Source organism: Ochlerotatus camptorhynchus, unplaced genomic scaffold (genome assembly GCF_037179485.1).
Source record: "Ochlerotatus camptorhynchus isolate MF236.1 unplaced genomic scaffold, CSIRO-AGI_Acam_v1.1 ptg000401l, whole genome shotgun sequence".
NCBI lineage: Eukaryota > Metazoa > Arthropoda > Insecta > Diptera > Culicidae > Ochlerotatus > Ochlerotatus camptorhynchus.
The window spans coordinates 1,864,277-1,881,305 of NW_027040887.1; the positions used below are offsets into that span (position 1 = coordinate 1,864,277).

At 38.4% G+C, this 17,029-nt stretch overlaps 1 protein-coding gene across 1 annotated transcript; it reads right to left on the minus strand.

The window, feature by feature from the left end:
* Nucleotides 1–218: 218 nt before the first annotated feature.
* LOC135710733 (3-hydroxykynurenine transaminase) lies at nucleotides 219–16,827 on the minus strand. Its single transcript, XM_065233394.1, has 5 exons — nucleotides 16,591–16,827; nucleotides 1,124–1,798; nucleotides 971–1,066; nucleotides 653–901; nucleotides 219–593 (listed from the first exon to the last, which is right to left on the minus strand). Exons 2-5 carry the CDS (start codon nucleotides 1,789–1,791, stop codon nucleotides 392–394), a joined length of 1,215 nt encoding a protein of 404 aa, XP_065089466.1. The 5' UTR covers nucleotides 1,792–1,798; nucleotides 16,591–16,827; the 3' UTR covers nucleotides 219–391.
* Nucleotides 16,828–17,029: the final 202 nt, after the last annotated feature.

Here is a 17,029-nt window from a genome sequence, read left to right on the forward strand (position 1 = left end):
CGGAATGGAAATTTTTTGGCAGCGATTCATATTTTTTTTTTTATTCTCGCTAGGCTGGTTGACCTGCTTCAATTCTGTGAGGATTGTGATAAGTAGCAGTTTAAATAATGGCTGAAGATTACTTAAGGATCATGTTTTTGCTTAAAAACAAACTATTGATTATATAACTTGGCTTTCACAGAGCGAAAATTTTATTCTATTGCTGAAAAATATTGTTCATACATGGTTTTCGTCGTTATTAGCTTATCGTAAATCATAATATTTTTGTAGCGACCATTTTTGTGTTCTTCTGTTACAAAAAAAAAAAAGAAAAGAAAAAAACAAGACAATTTGGTGATAACCTTACTCCGTCAGTTGAAGGTTCGCTTCATCGTTAAACGCCAAGCCGAGGTCACTTTGTCCCGTTTTCTATCTGCGCCACATGACCGTTCCTCTCTTCGAATACGAAATCTGGATGCGTAGCCTTGAGAGATTCCTTAAATGCATACAGATAGAAGTTGACCCGCTGCACCGTTGAACTCTCACCCATGATTCCGGCACGCCACGCAATCTCCCACGTGGGCCCGAAGCCACCCTGTACCTCCAGTGAGTAGCTGGAAAATAATGAACGTGAGTCCGACCACTGAAATAGTTTCTAAAGATTAACACCTACTTATCCATGGCATATTGAGAAACCTTCCACCAGTTGATGCCATCTGGGATCATAATACAGGTCACGGTAGGCAGACGATGCTTTGGATCTTTAACGAAAACATTCAGACCCATCGCGTTCAGTCCACGGTACATCAGCTCAGCACATTCCATCCGACGTCGGATGACCGACTCGAGGCCTTCTTCGGCGACTTGAGCCAAAGCTTCACGGAGTGCAAAAATCAGGTTGCTCGGTACGGTGTGGTGATACCTGAAGCGTTCAATCGAAAACCAGACTCAAATAAGTCCTAGATAGGTACAATCAGAAAATGGCGCTTACCTCTTCTGCTCATCGTAACATCCCCAATAGTTACCCAGAATTAGCAGGTCCCAGTAGAATACCTTGGATTGAGTCTTCCTGGCCCGAATCAATTCTCTGTAAAAGACCCAAATTTGATTATTGTCAGTCTACAAAAAATTAAAAATAACTTACAAAGCCCTCGAACTTATGGATATGGGTGTGATTCCGGGTGGGGCGCCCAGCACCTTCTGCGACCCGGTGTAGACCCCATCGATTTCCCATTTGTCCGTGTAGAATGGGACACCGCACAGACTGGCCACGGCATCTACCAACAGAAGACAGTCGTAGTCGTGGCAGATCTTCCCCAACCCTTCCAGAGGTTGCAACAGCCCCGTGGATGAGTCTCCGTGCACTACAAATAGACACTTCGGCCTATGTTGCTCGATGGCCTTCTTCAAATCGATCAACGAAAAGGGCTTATCGGCAGGTCCTTTCAGCACTCGTACGTCCGCACCGTAACGGGTGGCCATGTTGACCGCTCGATCACCCCAGACTCCGTTGACGGCTATCAGCACAATGTCGCCCTCTTCCAGAAGATTACACAGCAGGGCTTCCATTCCGGTGTGTGCCGAACCGGTTATGCACATGGTGGTTCGGTTTTCGGTCTGGAAGACGTACCGCAGGCCGTCCTTCACTTCATCGATCACTTGAAACAGCTCGTCGTGGAAATTACTCAGGCAGGTATTGTTCATGGCCGATAGTACACGTTTGGTGCAATTGGAGGGTCCTGGGCCCATCATGATCTTTTCCGGTATGTTGAGCGGCTCACGAAGGGTTGTCGGCGGCGGGGTGAATTTCATTGTGATGCTGGAATGAGCAAGAATATGCCAATTCAGTTAGTTGTGCGACATAGACTTAAGTAGAAATCAACGTCTGCAAAAAAAAACTGATAAGGGTGGTGACGGCTTCGCCATATCTTTGCCTATTATTGTCCCCTGACGATAACCGGTAAAGAAGTTCTGAAGCCGTCATTTTCTCTACCTAAAGATTGTACTCGAATAAAAATGCAACACGTTCTTTTGTGTATAACTTTTTATTGCATGAGGAAAAATTGATGAAATTTTAACCAAAACTAGTTTAGAGTGTAATGTTTACATGTGCAAAATTTCATCACGATTTGTCAAGTGGTTATCGAGATGGCTTCCAAGCAAGAAGCGCTTCGACAAAAAAATATGGTCGTGGAAAATCGTAAATTCGACAGTGTCCCGTGTGGTAAAATCGTTCAAGAAGACCCAGACGACCCAGCGGCGAGCTGGCAGCGGAAGAAAAGCGAAGACGCCTGACCCCGTGAACGCAAGGAAGGTAATGAATTTCGATTCAGCATGTGGCCATGAAGTTCAATTATTCCGTCTGGTTCGTCCAGCAGACAATGAAGCGGGCCGGACTTCATGTCTTCAAGGTAAGGAAGGCTCCTAACCGAACCGATAAACAGAATACGGTGGCAAAATCCCGTGCCAGGAAGCTGTACCGCGAGTGGTTGGTGCAGCCGAAATGCACCGTAATGGACGACGAGACGTACATTAAAGCGAACGCCAAGCAGATCCCCGGCCTGGAGTTTTTTGTCGGCAAGTCCCGCCTGGATGTTCCGGAGAAGTTTCGGAAGAAGAAGGTCGACAAATTTACCTACACACAAACCAGATACAATATTACATCAATGGATGTAATTTTGTTCGCAAAATCGATGTACATCGTTCAACGTAATATTACACAACCGGCGGAATGATCTCTGTGCAACTGTTTTGATGTAATATTCAACAACTTTTTTCTGTGTAGAAGTATTTAGTGTGGCAGGCGACCTGTGGGTGTGGCAAATTCAGCAAGCCGTACATAAAGACCGGCACCATCAACGACCAAATATATAAAGAAGAATGCCTCCAGAAGCGCCTGCTGTCCTTCCTCCGGTCCCACCAAGGTGGCACTCTGTTTTGGCCGGATCTGGCATCATGCCATTACGCGAAACCAACGATGTTGTTTTTGAGCCGAAGGAGGCAAATTCGGAGGCAAATCCGCCAAACTCGCCAGAACTTCGCCCAATAGACAAATTCTGGGCGGTTATGAAGGGCAAGCTCCGGAAAACAGGGAAGGTCTTCAAATTACGACAAGGATTTGAAGAAAGAGTGGATGAAAGTGTGTAAGAAAGATGGCGCAAGTGTTGCACAGGATTTCATGAGTTGCGTTAAGTCCAAGGTGTGGAGAGAAGGTAGAATAAACCAACTTTGCAAAATCATAGCAAATAAGGCTTGTACTCGAAAAAAATGCACCATTTTTATCCGTGAGTAACTTTTTTATCCATGGGTAAAAATTGATGAAAATCTGGGAATAATTGTTTGTAGTGAATTGTTTACATGTGCAAAATTTCATAACAATCGGTTCAGTGGCTGTTGAGATGTCATCGAAACAAGAAGAAAATCGCCGGAGAATTTTGCGCGTCGTCATGGGAAATCCGACTGCGACTGGATCGGAAGACAACTGGGAATCACCCATATAACTGTGTCTCGGGTGGTAAAATCGTTTAAGAAGTCCCAGACCATGCTTGGTATACACAGTTTTGGTCACGAACAGCTCATTTGCTAATAAATTTGAACACAGTTGACGAAACATAGTTCTTTTTGAAGTAGTAGATAGAATAGAGTTTAAGCTTGTTATAAATACGTAAAAAAAAGGAGATTTCAGTTGTCGTAATAAACTGTATTTGTTTTTGTGTTGTAAAAATGAAGTGAGAAATGCTCGCTGCATATCTCGGACATTAAGCTTAACAATTCATTGGTGTTGATTCAAATGTTCAGATTTACCTACTCTTTGCTTATCTATAGTAAGCTATGATTCTAATCTATCGATTACTTCAAAGAAAAACAAATTTCAACAACTGAGCGAAACATTATTAACAAATGAGCAGTTGGTGTGTACAACTGTGCATTCCAAGCATGTCCCAGACGACCGAGCGGCGGGTTGGAAGTGGAAAAACAAATCGAAGACAGCTGACCCTGTGAAGGCCCGAAAGGTGTTGGATTATTTCAAGCGTAATCCGAACCTTTCGATTCGCGACGTTGCTCTGAAGGCAAAGTGTTCCGCCTGGTTCGTTCAGCAAACCATGAAACGAGCTGGGCTTCGTGTATTCAAGGTCCGGAAGGCACCGAACCGGCGTGATCAACAAAACACGGCGGCCAAAACCCGCGCAAGGAAGCTGTATCGAGAGTGGTTAACGAAACCGATGTGTGTGGTTATGGATGATGAAACCTACATCAAGGCAGACGCAAAGCAGATACCGGGGCTGGAGTTCTACGTTGCCAAATCACGGTTTGATGTTCCGGAAGATATAAGGAAGAAGAAAGTGGACAAATTCGCCAAAAAATACTTGCTCTGGCAGGCCATATGCCAATGCGGTAAACTGAGTAAACCGTACATCACAATGGGTACCATCAACAGCGAAATTTACCGCACCGAGTGCCTCCAGAAGCGTCTGTTGCCCTTCCTGCGGTTCCACGGAGGCGGGACATTATTTTGGCCGGACCTGGCATCATGCCATTACGCGCGATCGACGTTGGATTGGTACAGAGACAATAACGTTGGATTCGTCCGGTGGAAAGATTTTGGGCCATAATGAAGGCCAAAGTTCGAAAATCGTCCAAGGTGTTTAAGAACGAGCTGGAGTTGAAGAAAGAATGTATGAAAGTGACCAAAAAGGTCGGCTCCACCATTGCACAAAATGTAATGGCGGGGTCTTAAGGGAAAGGTGCGGGCTTTCAGCGATGGAAAGGAAATTGAATAAAGTAATTATGCCAAAACATTATCCATATGTATTAGTTCATTCCCTGAAAGTTTCAAGAAAATCCGACTTAAAATCAAATTTTTGGCGAACACTTTTGTCTGGTGCATTTTTTTCGAGTACAGGCCTTATATGTTTATTTATTCCCTGAGAGTTTCGAAAATATTCGACTTAAAATTAATTTTTGGTGATAATTTTTGACTATTGTATTTTTTCGAGTACAATCTTTAGCCCTGCCTTACAAAGAAGCAAGCGAAGAAGTGTGGTTTCCTCAACGATTTTAACTCTCTTATGCCAATGACTTTAGTTTCACGTTTTAAAAGCGTATAGTTAAATTTATGTGATTGATTGCATTTTCCTCAATCGCTACTATTTTTGCAGATTGGACAGATCGAATGTCAGTAACTGTGAGATTTGTAATGATAGCATAAATTTGCAGCAATTTGAAATTAAAATTAAAAGGCTCCCAAATTAGCCAGCATCAATAATTGGAAGCGTCATTGAGTTAAACTATAATAAGGATTCTACTGAGATATTCTGAAAAAAAATAATCTCAATTAACTGTTCAGCTCAACCAAACCATCACTACCCGAACAACATGACGCGGCAGTCATTATCATTACATGGTCATTATCAGTTTTCCAGCAAAAAAAAGGACTTATTTGTCTATTACATGTTATTTATTTTGCATTCCTTTAAGTTGTTATTTTATTCGATTACTTATCAGGATCAATTGTGCCGCCGATCAGTGGCTGTATTTGAGTAATTATTGTAAGTAAATGAGCCAAAACCTCTAGTCAAGGTTAACACACCGACGTTCTTAAGGGACATGAGGAAGTTACTAGAATTTCAAAGCTCGCAATTTAAGGCTGTGAACCATTTGCCGAGTTAAATTTAACTCGTGGTTAAAAGTGACATTTCGAAAGTTATTTTCTATGTTCGAAAATCCCCGTGCTGTCGATCGACCGGTTTTCGAGCCACGGTTGTCAAAATTTAACTTCTTGTCTGTCAGAAATAACCATGCTCGGATAGCAGGGTTAATCGATAACTTTTCATCTGTCAAATTTTAACCAAAAGTTAAAATAATCCACCAAATGGTTCAGAGCCTAAATGAAGCATGTTGATGTATTGTTTTTGTTTTGTTTTTCAGAAGATGAAAATGAAAGCATGTCGATTATTAACGATGAGGTATAAACAGGTGTGGCACAAGGGGTTATTTATTGGTATTAGTAGGAAAAAAGAGGTGAACAATCGCTGATGACGAAAAACTCAAACATTACGATGCTCTGAAAGGTGCACGAAAGGTATTGCAATAAAATTTAAAATATAATCGAAGAAATGATCATAAACACGCAGTGAGCATTTAATTGTCATGAAATACGTTCGGTAATGATCAGTAATGAGAATTTCTACTACTTTTTGTTAAGATAATTTGACAAATTCACTGATATAATGATTTTTTTCAGCCGCTATTTTTTCTCTTGCTAGAAGTCATTTGAAGTTGATGTAGAAGTCCTCTGTTGTCAAGTGAAAAGAAAGGGAATCTTTCGAAAACCGTGATGCGAGTTCAACTGTTTTTCTCTTGGCATGACTCATTATACACCGACGCTAGTCTAATCATAACAAGTAAGTGTGAGTAGAACCATAGAGGTAACTCTAAGACCGGAAGGTCCCGAAGAAACGAGCTCAACTTTTTGGCTCAGCTCTGGTTTCGGTCCCAAGCTAATCGATGCACCCTTCGAAACATAAGAAAATCCATGAACCCCTCATTTTATCTGTCAAACTTTCATGGCGAATCAAAACAAACATAGTGTAGTACTGGAATTTATACTAGAATAGGGTACGTTAATCGATTTGCTTGGGACTAATAGGCTAGTCAAGTAGTGAGCCAATTTAAAATCGTTAGTTTTTCGTTTAGTTTCTTGATTGTTGGTAGAACGAACGGAATACGGAACCAAAAAAGGGAGAAACAAAAAAAAATGCATCTCCGCTAGCAGACAGACAGAGAAAGTCGATTAAACGTAAAAAAAACCTATCCGTTTGGTTGCAAAACGCATAGTGTTCGATCAAATAGGGTTGTTTAGTGGTATTGAGGTAAATACATATTCGTTATTTGCTTTAAAAATTGATCCAAAATCAAAAATTTCGTCAATTTTGGTACACTGGAACTATTTTAAATAAGTATGATTACATTAACAACAATCACCATCTTAGCGCCCCTTGGTGGGACTTTGTATGGGAGCGAGCTGTCAACAAATAGATTTAGTAACAACGAACAAAAAATTAAATCTTGATTTAAAAATCGAGATGAATGTCTACGGGATTTATGAAAAATATCGTTGTGCTCAGAAAACGAAGCTCTATCAGATGATGTATAAAAATTGGTATATTTTTTCGAAGTTGTTCTTCTTCTTCTTCTTCGCATTTCAAGCTTATTGCATATCGCATATTAGCTTATTGCGTGCTCTCAACTTAGTGTTCTAGATGCACTTCCACAGTTATTAATTGAGAGCTTTCGATGCCTGTACCATTTTTGCATTGATATGATTGTGTGGCAAGTCCAATCATACTTCTATGCCCAGGGAAGTCGAAACATTTTCCAACCCGAAAAATTCCTAGACCGACCCGGGAATCGAACCCAGCCACCTCCAGCATGGTCTTGCTTTGTAGCTGCGCCTTTACCGACTGAGCTAAGGGAGGCCGAAGTTAAACAATCAAATTAACTACACGGAAAATAAACCATATGTATTGAACATTTTTCCAAAGGGTTGTCAACTTGAGTGTTTTCGATTCATGTACCCGATTTGAAAAAGGTGTATTTTGAATTTTTTCGTATATATTTATTTTTAAGTTTTGTGTATTTTTGTATTGGAGGGTATTCAATTAAATATGGAATAAATTTTTCTTGTACAAAGTATTTTTACTAGGGTATTTTAGTTTCAACGTGTACACATTTACGCTCCTCGCATTTTTCAAGATTACTTAAAATCTATGATGCTCGGTAGGAAAAGTGTAAAATCGGTAGTTTTGAACCTTTCGTCTGTGAATCGGTAAGCATCCCAAAAATCGGTAGGACTACCGATAAATCGGTAGTTATGGCCACCCTGCTCATTGGATTATTACAGCTATTTTCGACAGAGTATTGATGTGGAGGATAGAGGCTATATATATTAGTGACGTTTATGCACGCACATTTCTTATTTAGTAAAACAATTATATTTCTAGACAAACAATTGAAATAGGTGAAACGACCAAACATAAACAATGACTTTTAATGCAAATTCACATCAAAACACACCCACGCAAACTAACACCATAGAGGTAAGTAACACTGCACACTTAAAATGATTACCGGCTTCGGTAATTTTTACCGAACTTTCAACAGCTGAACTGTTTGGTAAAAATCAGACATTTTAATACATTAGTTTTAAAGCACTTTCAATTCTACCAATGTTTTTTTTTTTATTTTTATTTTAACAACGATTTTTCTTTCTGAACTCCTTGGATAGCAATAATGTGACTCAGAATGCACGATATTACACTTTTTGCTACCAGGTGAATCTTTATCACTGACGAAAAAATGAATGAGATTTTGTTGAAGGGTTTTTTTGAGGATGAATTTTATCAGTGTCTACACAGCAGAACAAAATGTAATATCGATCCGAGGGGGACGACACATCTAAATCTCTATTCTAGATGCTCAAAAAATCTCACACTAGCGAATAAATCTTCTTACATTTCCCGCATCTACTTGCATCGCGCATCATCTTTTTGCAGGAAATCTTCAAAATCGTGATAAATCTTCTTTCTATTTACTCAGATTACGCGGAACTAGCCACAGCAAAACACAATATTTCCTGCATCGTAGATAGAGTCGTTCCCTTCGTATCGATCAACGTAATTCAAGATGATGTATGAAATAATGATGTAATAGCAAAAAACAGATCAATATTACATCAAAGGATGTAGATCGTGCAACTAAATATTACACAACCAGCGGAATGACCTCTGTGAAGCTGTTTGGATGTAATATTCAATAACTTTTTTTTTTCTGTGCATGTTAAAAACAATTCAATATGAGTTTAACAAAAACCGTACCTCCAGTTTTTTGTATAATATACCTCAAGTTGTGCCCTTTTAAAAACTAACTTGAAAATGTTGTGTGTATTTATTCCAAGCTGGGAAATTGACATTTGAAAAACGTTTTAATTGAAGAAAAAAAACGTTAATATCGCGTGATCTCTAAGAAATATCGATTTGCATTATTTGGCAAAAATGTGCATTTTAACAAGTTCTAAAAGTATATTAGAGTATATTAGTATAGCATATCCATCGAACATCGAAAAAGAATATCACTTTCACGATAAATTATAAACAAAACATTAAGAAATAAATAAACTAAATTTTGCTTTAGTAGAGAGTGCTGACGAATTAACTTTTTAATGTACACACTTTAATTTTTTCGCCGAGATTCCGACAGCTGAGCAGTTCTGCAATTTATTTTGCTGAGATTCAGTAAAACAATTGCCGAGAATCAGCTAACAAATAACTTTTTGCTGAGATATCAGCTAACAAACAGATATTTGCAGAGATATCAGCAAATTTAAATGCCGAGTAATCGGCTTTTGGAGATTTTACCGAGCTATATTAAGTGTGTACAGCCTAATTTAATTCTGATAAAATTCTTTAAAATAAGAACGACATAGAAACATTTTTCCCAAACCTTGAAATCAACTTAGCTACCATTTGACTCAGGAATATATCTAGATCAACATTTGAAATAGCCGGAACAACCAAACCTTAACACAGCATGGCATACTATTCGGCACTTTCGGACACACGTTAACAAGTAGGACGTTTTGCCAATCGTTGATAAGGTTGACTACTTTGTTTACTCCATTGGGCTTCACAATGGGTTCGAGCTGCGACGGGACTTGACAATCGGGTAGCGATTTCGTGCCAATTTGCTGTCAAATCCGAGCCAGCTTCTGATTGGTCGATTTGACAGTAGCAATCGTGCAATAAAAAGAATCAATCTGGCTGGCAGTGGTGCAGGAATCAATGTTGACGTGAATGGAATTGTTAATTGTTTATAATTGCGAAAGGAAAGTTGAAAAATTGAGTGCACTGCGTGTTTTAAGCGATGGATATTGTTGTTCGTTTATGGTTGTTTTTATTGTTTTGATCAAAAATGACTGCGATAACTCCGAATAAAATCCAAATTAAAATAGAAAAAAATATTTTACATTCCTGGCATCATTGGTCAACTCAGTCAAACACCACGCACAAATTTCCGAAGGGCATTCTTCAAAAACATTAAGAGAGAGAAGCTCGATTGTCCTGGGATTCGAGGTACGTGCCTTGCCACTTTTCATAAAATTCCAAGGAAAATTTCTGTGAGGATTGCCTGCACCTGTCTGCACCATTAATCTCTTATCTCTTCAAAACACTTAGTGTATCTCATCCGATTCGTAGCGATAATCTCAGCGGCTTGTGGTTTTGTCCAGAATAGCTTCTATTCAGGCCATACGCCAACATAGTTCTTCTACACCATGGCAAAGGAGTGGAACTTCGGATCAGAAAGTGGCTCCATTTGTCATTTGCGAACACTAGCGCACCTAGCGGTAGAAGGCATCTTCTGCCTGCAGTTGAGATAGGCAGCATGCTATGATAGTGTGAGTGCACATAGAAAGCCCGTGTGGAACGCTACCACAACACATCGCTTGTTGAGCAGAAAAACGAACCACTTTTTGATTCACCGATTTGTTTGCACTTCCCCTTCTGTCGATTGGTCAAATGCATGTAAGATCGTCCAATACAAGGGTACGGTGTGGAATGCGATCGGCAAACTGAATGGACAAAAATCCTCTGAACGACGACATGTGCCAGCTGCGGAGGATTTTTGTTCTGTTTTTCAAGGTTGTTATGCAGAACGAACTATAAAGAAAAAAATTACATCATGATTGGGAGATTGCCGTAAAAGCTCAACGCAGATGTCGCCACTGCATGATGGTGATAATGTTGACAGACTGCATATACAATTCTTGAAAATTAGCATTAAATCATAATTGTCAACAAGCCTGCGTAAAATCCTTCCAATATAACATTCGAATTAAAGAAGAAAACGTTTTTACGATCAGGCTGATGTGCATCTTTGACTTTTCCAGATGAACTTTCATAAGATATATTCATTTCATTTCATGGCTCCATTGCATCGTAAATATGATGTAAACAGAAGTAAATGGCTCAATTACTCTAAATAAAGATGATTTGTCATCTTGTTATCACTCGGAAAACCATCTAGCACCATTTTATAGTATGGTGCGTGTTGAGTACATCAAGTTCCGTTACGTTTTCCGTCGAAAATTGTGAGTATCAATATGTTTGCCTTAAAAAGGCCAAAATGAACATTTATTGAATATTGGCGTCCTATACAACCAATTTTCCATTACCAGCAGCATGATACAACCTTTCCTAAGTAAATTCACTTAATTTTCACTTTCATCTTAGTGGAAATCGCACATATTCACCATTTTCCGAAAAATGCAGCTGCGCAGGAGGTAACCTCTTCCTGTGGGTGCAAACTTGTTATGCATAATTTTCCATGAAAACATCTCCAATCCTTACCGAAATAATAACAGTTAGTTTTCAACACATTTTCTTACAAGATTGAAGCAAAAGTTTCCACGGGAAATTATTAGTCTTTCTTTATAGACCGATTTACCCCAAAAATTGTCTGTTTTACTTGGAAAATTTTGAAACAATCCTCCTTCTAGTAGTTCTCACTTCGAAATGTAGGTGGCGAAAGCTTGGAAAAGTTTCACTGCAAGACGCCAATGGTTTTTTTGTATTTTAACCAGGTTTGATTCGCGGTCTTGCCAAGTTTCTTCCCGGATGAACATTTTCTCTCTTTCTCCTGTGTTTTTCCTTAGGTATCCTTTCCAGTCATTGATTTTAATTGGTATGGACTTATATGGGAAATCCACGGACTTTTTAGGGATGTCCATACAAGTTCCAGTACTGCTGGGAGATTTCGATACGTATCAACCCCACATATTTCAACAGATCTGGACGATTGCCTTAGCGAAACAGTATAGGATTTATAGGAACAGATCAATGCAATCAGAAATGCAATTGCAACCTCCGTGAGTACACCCCATCATGAACGATAAAATGTACACTCTTCTGTTGCACTAGTTCGTCTCAAAATAAACCAGTGCGATGGTTGGCCTACCAATCAGTTGATTGTAATGCCTTGCTCAATCTAGAAAGTTTTAATACAGAAAACAGACGTTGAGGCTCGAACAAAATTTCTCTAAAAACTAGTGTAAAGATTCGTATTCGACTTAAGCGCCACTAACGGCGACTTCCTCACTTAAAACCCTCTGGCGTTGCACAATTTACACTAGACACTGAATGCTGGTAGCGCCAAATGGCAATTTTCAACAGAAAATTTATGGATACTAGCGCCAAATTGTTCGAAAGTGGAAAATTTATAGAGGAAATCAGGAGATGCTAGCGCCACGTAACAGCGATGTTCCCACTTATCTTTACACAACTTTCTGACCGAAGTTGGACGTCTGTTATCTGTTGTTTAAGTAGGTACCGCATGACTACATTAAGTAATTTGCTGTTTAAAAAGATGCCATGGCCGTGCAGATGAACAACAGCAACCACAGGGTAGATGAGACATCATAATCTGCGATACTATAGGCTTCGGTAATGTTTTCGAGTTTGCGTACTTCTGAGTCGATCAGAACTGTTTCGATGATCTTGTTTCTTGGGTGGGAGTAAACTTTCTTCCGTTTGAGTTCTGGGTTTGATTTTGTCGGGGAGCATTTTTGGCGAAAATTTCGTCCATCACCGATAATGAGAATGAAGCTTAATGTATGCCATGAACCATGGTCATAAATTACAAAAATTGAAAATGTAAACACAATTTCAAATGTCTAACTTCAGGGTTGCCAAAGTCGTGGGATATTGACACCTTGATTGATACACTTTGACCTACTTCGGAATGATTGGCACAACGCTTGGCACAGCTTTTGGCACTGCCAAAGCTCTTGGCACAGATTAAGGTGTGCAGAGTTGAATACCCCTTGGCTTTAAACGTAAATCAAAGCACATCCAAGCAATCTAACATCATCGATGCGAGATTTGTCATTAACAGACTTTCGCGCGATATTGACCAAAATAAACATTTGACGTTTTTTTTTTTTAGATATGGGTATTAGAGATACAAACAATTTCTTTTGTATAGGCATGCACCTTAGAAAGTTTAAAAATTCTCGTTAAGATGATTTTCATGAGAAATTTGAAATAAAAAAAAAAGTAAGTGATTGTAACTATATTTTTTCCAGAAAATTACTCTTAAACGAGAACGTTAATAACTAGCAGAAATGTTTCTTTGAAAAATTTTCAAAAATAAGAATGTTAGTTTTTGAATAACAATTACATTTTAAGCACAAAAACTTCACCGAAGACTCTAAACGTCTAAATATCAAAATAAATCTAATTATTATTTATTTTTCGCCATCATCATCTAAATTCCAATGAAAAATATGGTTTAGAACGAATTTTCATGCAATAAATTGAATTTGATGGTTTCATTTTTAAGATCTATAATAGACTGAAAATAATTCTTCTTAGGAGTAATTCAAAAGAGTTCTATGGAAAATTTTTGGGTAATTCCATGGAGAATTCCTAGAGAAATTGAATTTTATATTCCGAGGATAGTTCCAACCAAATTTTTAGGGAACTTTCAAAGGAATTCTGAGGAGTATTCCAGGGATATTCCGGTGATCATTTTTGGAAAATTAAACAAATTATTCCAAGGAAATTATGAGGAGCAACTTGAGCAACACAAAAGGAATCCCTATGGTAATTTCACGGGAATTTCACGAGAATACTTGCATGCTGAGAAGAACTCCAAGTGAATTATTAATATAATGAATGACATTACAGAGTTATTTCAGAGAGTGTTCTGCAGAAGATGTATCATGGAAGAAAATATAAGAGAATTAAATTTCAAGATGCAAGGCTTAGGAAAATAAAAATGAAAATTCTGAGATATTTTAAGATTTCAAGCAAAGACAATTTATATGATCCTTGTTAAGACTGATCCACTTAGATTCCGGATGCTTTATTTTTTCTATAGTAGCGCCTCTTGTGATCGGCTTTAGAATGTGTTGACAGTGATTTGTTTGGAAAGTACGCGTATTTCAGTGGTCAACGTTTCGTCTCGATACGTGCAGTACCTATTATAAAAATAATACTAGATGGAAGACGAGAAAATAAAACTGATCCTGCACACCGTTTTGTTGGTGATGCAAAGCTTGGTTTTGAGTCCACGCGTCCAGTGAATTGAAATATGGAATGCATAACCATCAGGCGTGAACCAGGATGAGCATTTTGCCCCGCAGTATTTGGGAAAAAGGTTTCTTAAACAAGAATTTAACAATTTTAGCTAACCATGTGAATTGTAATACCTTGTCAATAGCCTAATTCGACATTTGGATGGCTTTGCACTTACATTTCGATTCATTTTGTGGATTAAATGTGAATCTTCTCCCATCTCTCTTACTAATAAGTTTACCGGTAGACGACCAATCATACCAACTCACAGTGGTTCAAAACCCCCCAAAACGTGCGTTTTTTTATTTTTCGGTATGAAAACGACATTTTAAAAGGATAGTGTCTTGAGAAGAGTTGCAAAATTTTTAAAGGGCTATCGTTTGGTGCTAAGATATTGCTGATCTATCCACCTAGAAGGGCAGGGCAAAATTAAAATTTTACAAACTTGCTCAAATCATGTTGGTGTCTTGAGCAAAGTTGTAGATTATGTCAAATGAAACAACTTTGCTCAAGACACCAACTTCAATAAACGATTGCGTAACGAGTTAACGAACGTTTTCTTTAAATGACCCCCCAAAAACAGTTTTTTTAAATAACTTTTTTGGACGCGATTTTATCAACAAGGTTTGTTCTAAAAAGTTATTTGCAATCACAAAACACACATTTGACCCGAAGACACTTTACCTCTCTGACCATAACTGTCAAAGTTATGAACAATATTATAGTCAAAATACGCATTTTTCACGTCGACACACCATAAAAACCGGCAAAAACCGGCAAACCAAACAGCTTCCATTTGAAAGATACGCTTTCAAACTATAAAACATCATAGGTTTTATCTTGTTCTGTGATGTTCTTCTATTGATTTATCTTCATTCAAAGAGGAGCGTATTTTCCTCATACAGCATTCCGGTTTTACCTTTGGTCTTCAGTTTGCCATTCTACTAACACATTCACATCTTTATATAATACACAATGTTTACCGAGTTTATGTGAGAACTAGACAAAAAATAAATTACAGTTTTTGATCAACCACGTGCTGCTTAGTTTCAGTTTGTTTGTGCTGGCAATTCGTACCGTTCAGTTTATTGTGTTAGACGATCTTTATCTTAAAATCTAAAATGGAGTCCGAAAAGATGTGCAACCTTTCAGGTACGTAAAAATAATAATATTGATACTTCCATTTTGCTGTATACCTAAAATGCAATGTAATTTGTTAACACAGAGGGTATTGATGTTTTATAGTTTTATAGTTTGAAAGCGTATCTTTCAAATGGAAGCTGTTTGGTTTGCCGGTTTTTGCCGGTTTTTATGGTGTGTCGACGTGAAAAATGCGTATTTTGACTATAATATTGTTCATAACTTTGACAGTTATGGTCAGAGAGGTAAAGTGTCTTCGGGTCAAATGTGTGTTTTGTGATTGCAAATAACTTTTTAGAACAAACCTTGTTGATAAAATCGCGTCCAAAAAAGTTATTTAAAAAAAAACTGTTTTTGGGGGGTCATTTAAAGAAAACGTTCGTTAACTCGTTACGCAATCGTTTATCGAAGTTGGTGTCTTGAGCAAAGTTGTTTCATTTGACATAATCTACAACTTTGCTGAAGACATCAACATGATTTGAGTAAGTTTGTAAAATTTTAATTTTGCCCTGCCCTTCTAGGTGGATAGATCAGCAATATCTTAGCACCAAACGATAGCCCTTTAAAAATTCTGCAACTCTTCTCAAGACTCCATCCTTCTAAAATGTCGTTTTCATACCGAAAAATAAAAATCGCACGTTTTGGGGGGTTTTGAACCACTGTGCAACTCAGCGACTGAGATTAATTGACTCAGAGAATTTTCTTTCCATACGAAATTTCCTCAGATTTGAAAAAAAAACTGCAGTTTTTCACAAGCTATGAGTAACTGCAGTTTATTCCAAATCTGAGTAAATTTCGTATGGAAAGAAAATTCTCTGAGTCAATTAATCTCAGTCGCTGAGTTGGTATGATTGGTCGTGTAGATTTCCGATCATGAGTCACAACAAAATCAGCGTAATTAGATTGTTAATATTTTCCACTTGAAGACACGAAGATCGCTGCTCATGTTTTAATAATATTACATACTGAGTTTATTGACCAATATCAATATGCACAAGATTGCCGATTGCCGACTGCTGTTCATCGTCACATCTGGTGAAGCACTACATCTTCTTCTCATTGCTAATTTTTTAGAAATTACGTCCCAACTGGATCTTTACACTTGTCCTTAAATTCGGTGTTTTTCAGCACCTTCACAGTTTGTAAATAGTTAAATAACTTCTTCTGCTTCTGTATCCGTATATTGCATGACAAGCCCAATGATACTCTGTGCTTAGAATTGTCGAGAAAATTCTCGAATCGGGTTGGTATCTTTACATCAGGCATCTTTACTCTAAACACGCTATGCAACTACCTACTTTAACACTTTGGATAAAACCATAACGATTATTTCACTCACCGTTTATGAATCGATAAATCGTTTCAAGGCTAAATCCAACCAGGAATCCACAAAAATGCGCTCGGATACCGACAGAACACACCGCTGTAGATATTCCTTCTGACGATACAGTATAGTCCGAACCGAACAGGGAAAGACTTTCACAGACACGTTTTTTTCCTGGTTTTGTTTCTTTAACGCAGTGCGATCCTAACCGAAACTCGATCTAACCACCATGGGCATCCGCCGTAGACTGAGCTGGTCCTGCTGCTAGATAGGTGGCTTATAGTACACATGTGGTGATTATTGTTTGATTGAAGCATTCCAGTATTGGTAGTGTTTTTTTTTGTTTTTTGCTCGGTGCTCTGATAGGGTGGCTACCGCAACGAAATGTGAGACTTTTTCCTTTTTTTCGAGATTAGCGAAAAGGAATGTAGCAGAGAATTTAACGGCATAAAGC

Coding starts and splice junctions, on each gene's coding strand:
- LOC135710733 (XM_065233394.1), bottom strand. CDS start 1,791: ATGAAATTCACCCCGCCGCCGACAACCCTTCGTGAGCCGCTCAACATA. Junction 1,067..1,123: donor TCCATAAGTTCGAGGGCTTT/GTAAGTTATTTT, acceptor GGTCTTTTACAG/AGAATTGATTCGGGCCAGGA. Junction 902..970: donor TGTTACGATGAGCAGAAGAG/GTAAGCGCCATT, acceptor TGAACGCTTCAG/GTATCACCACACCGTACCGA.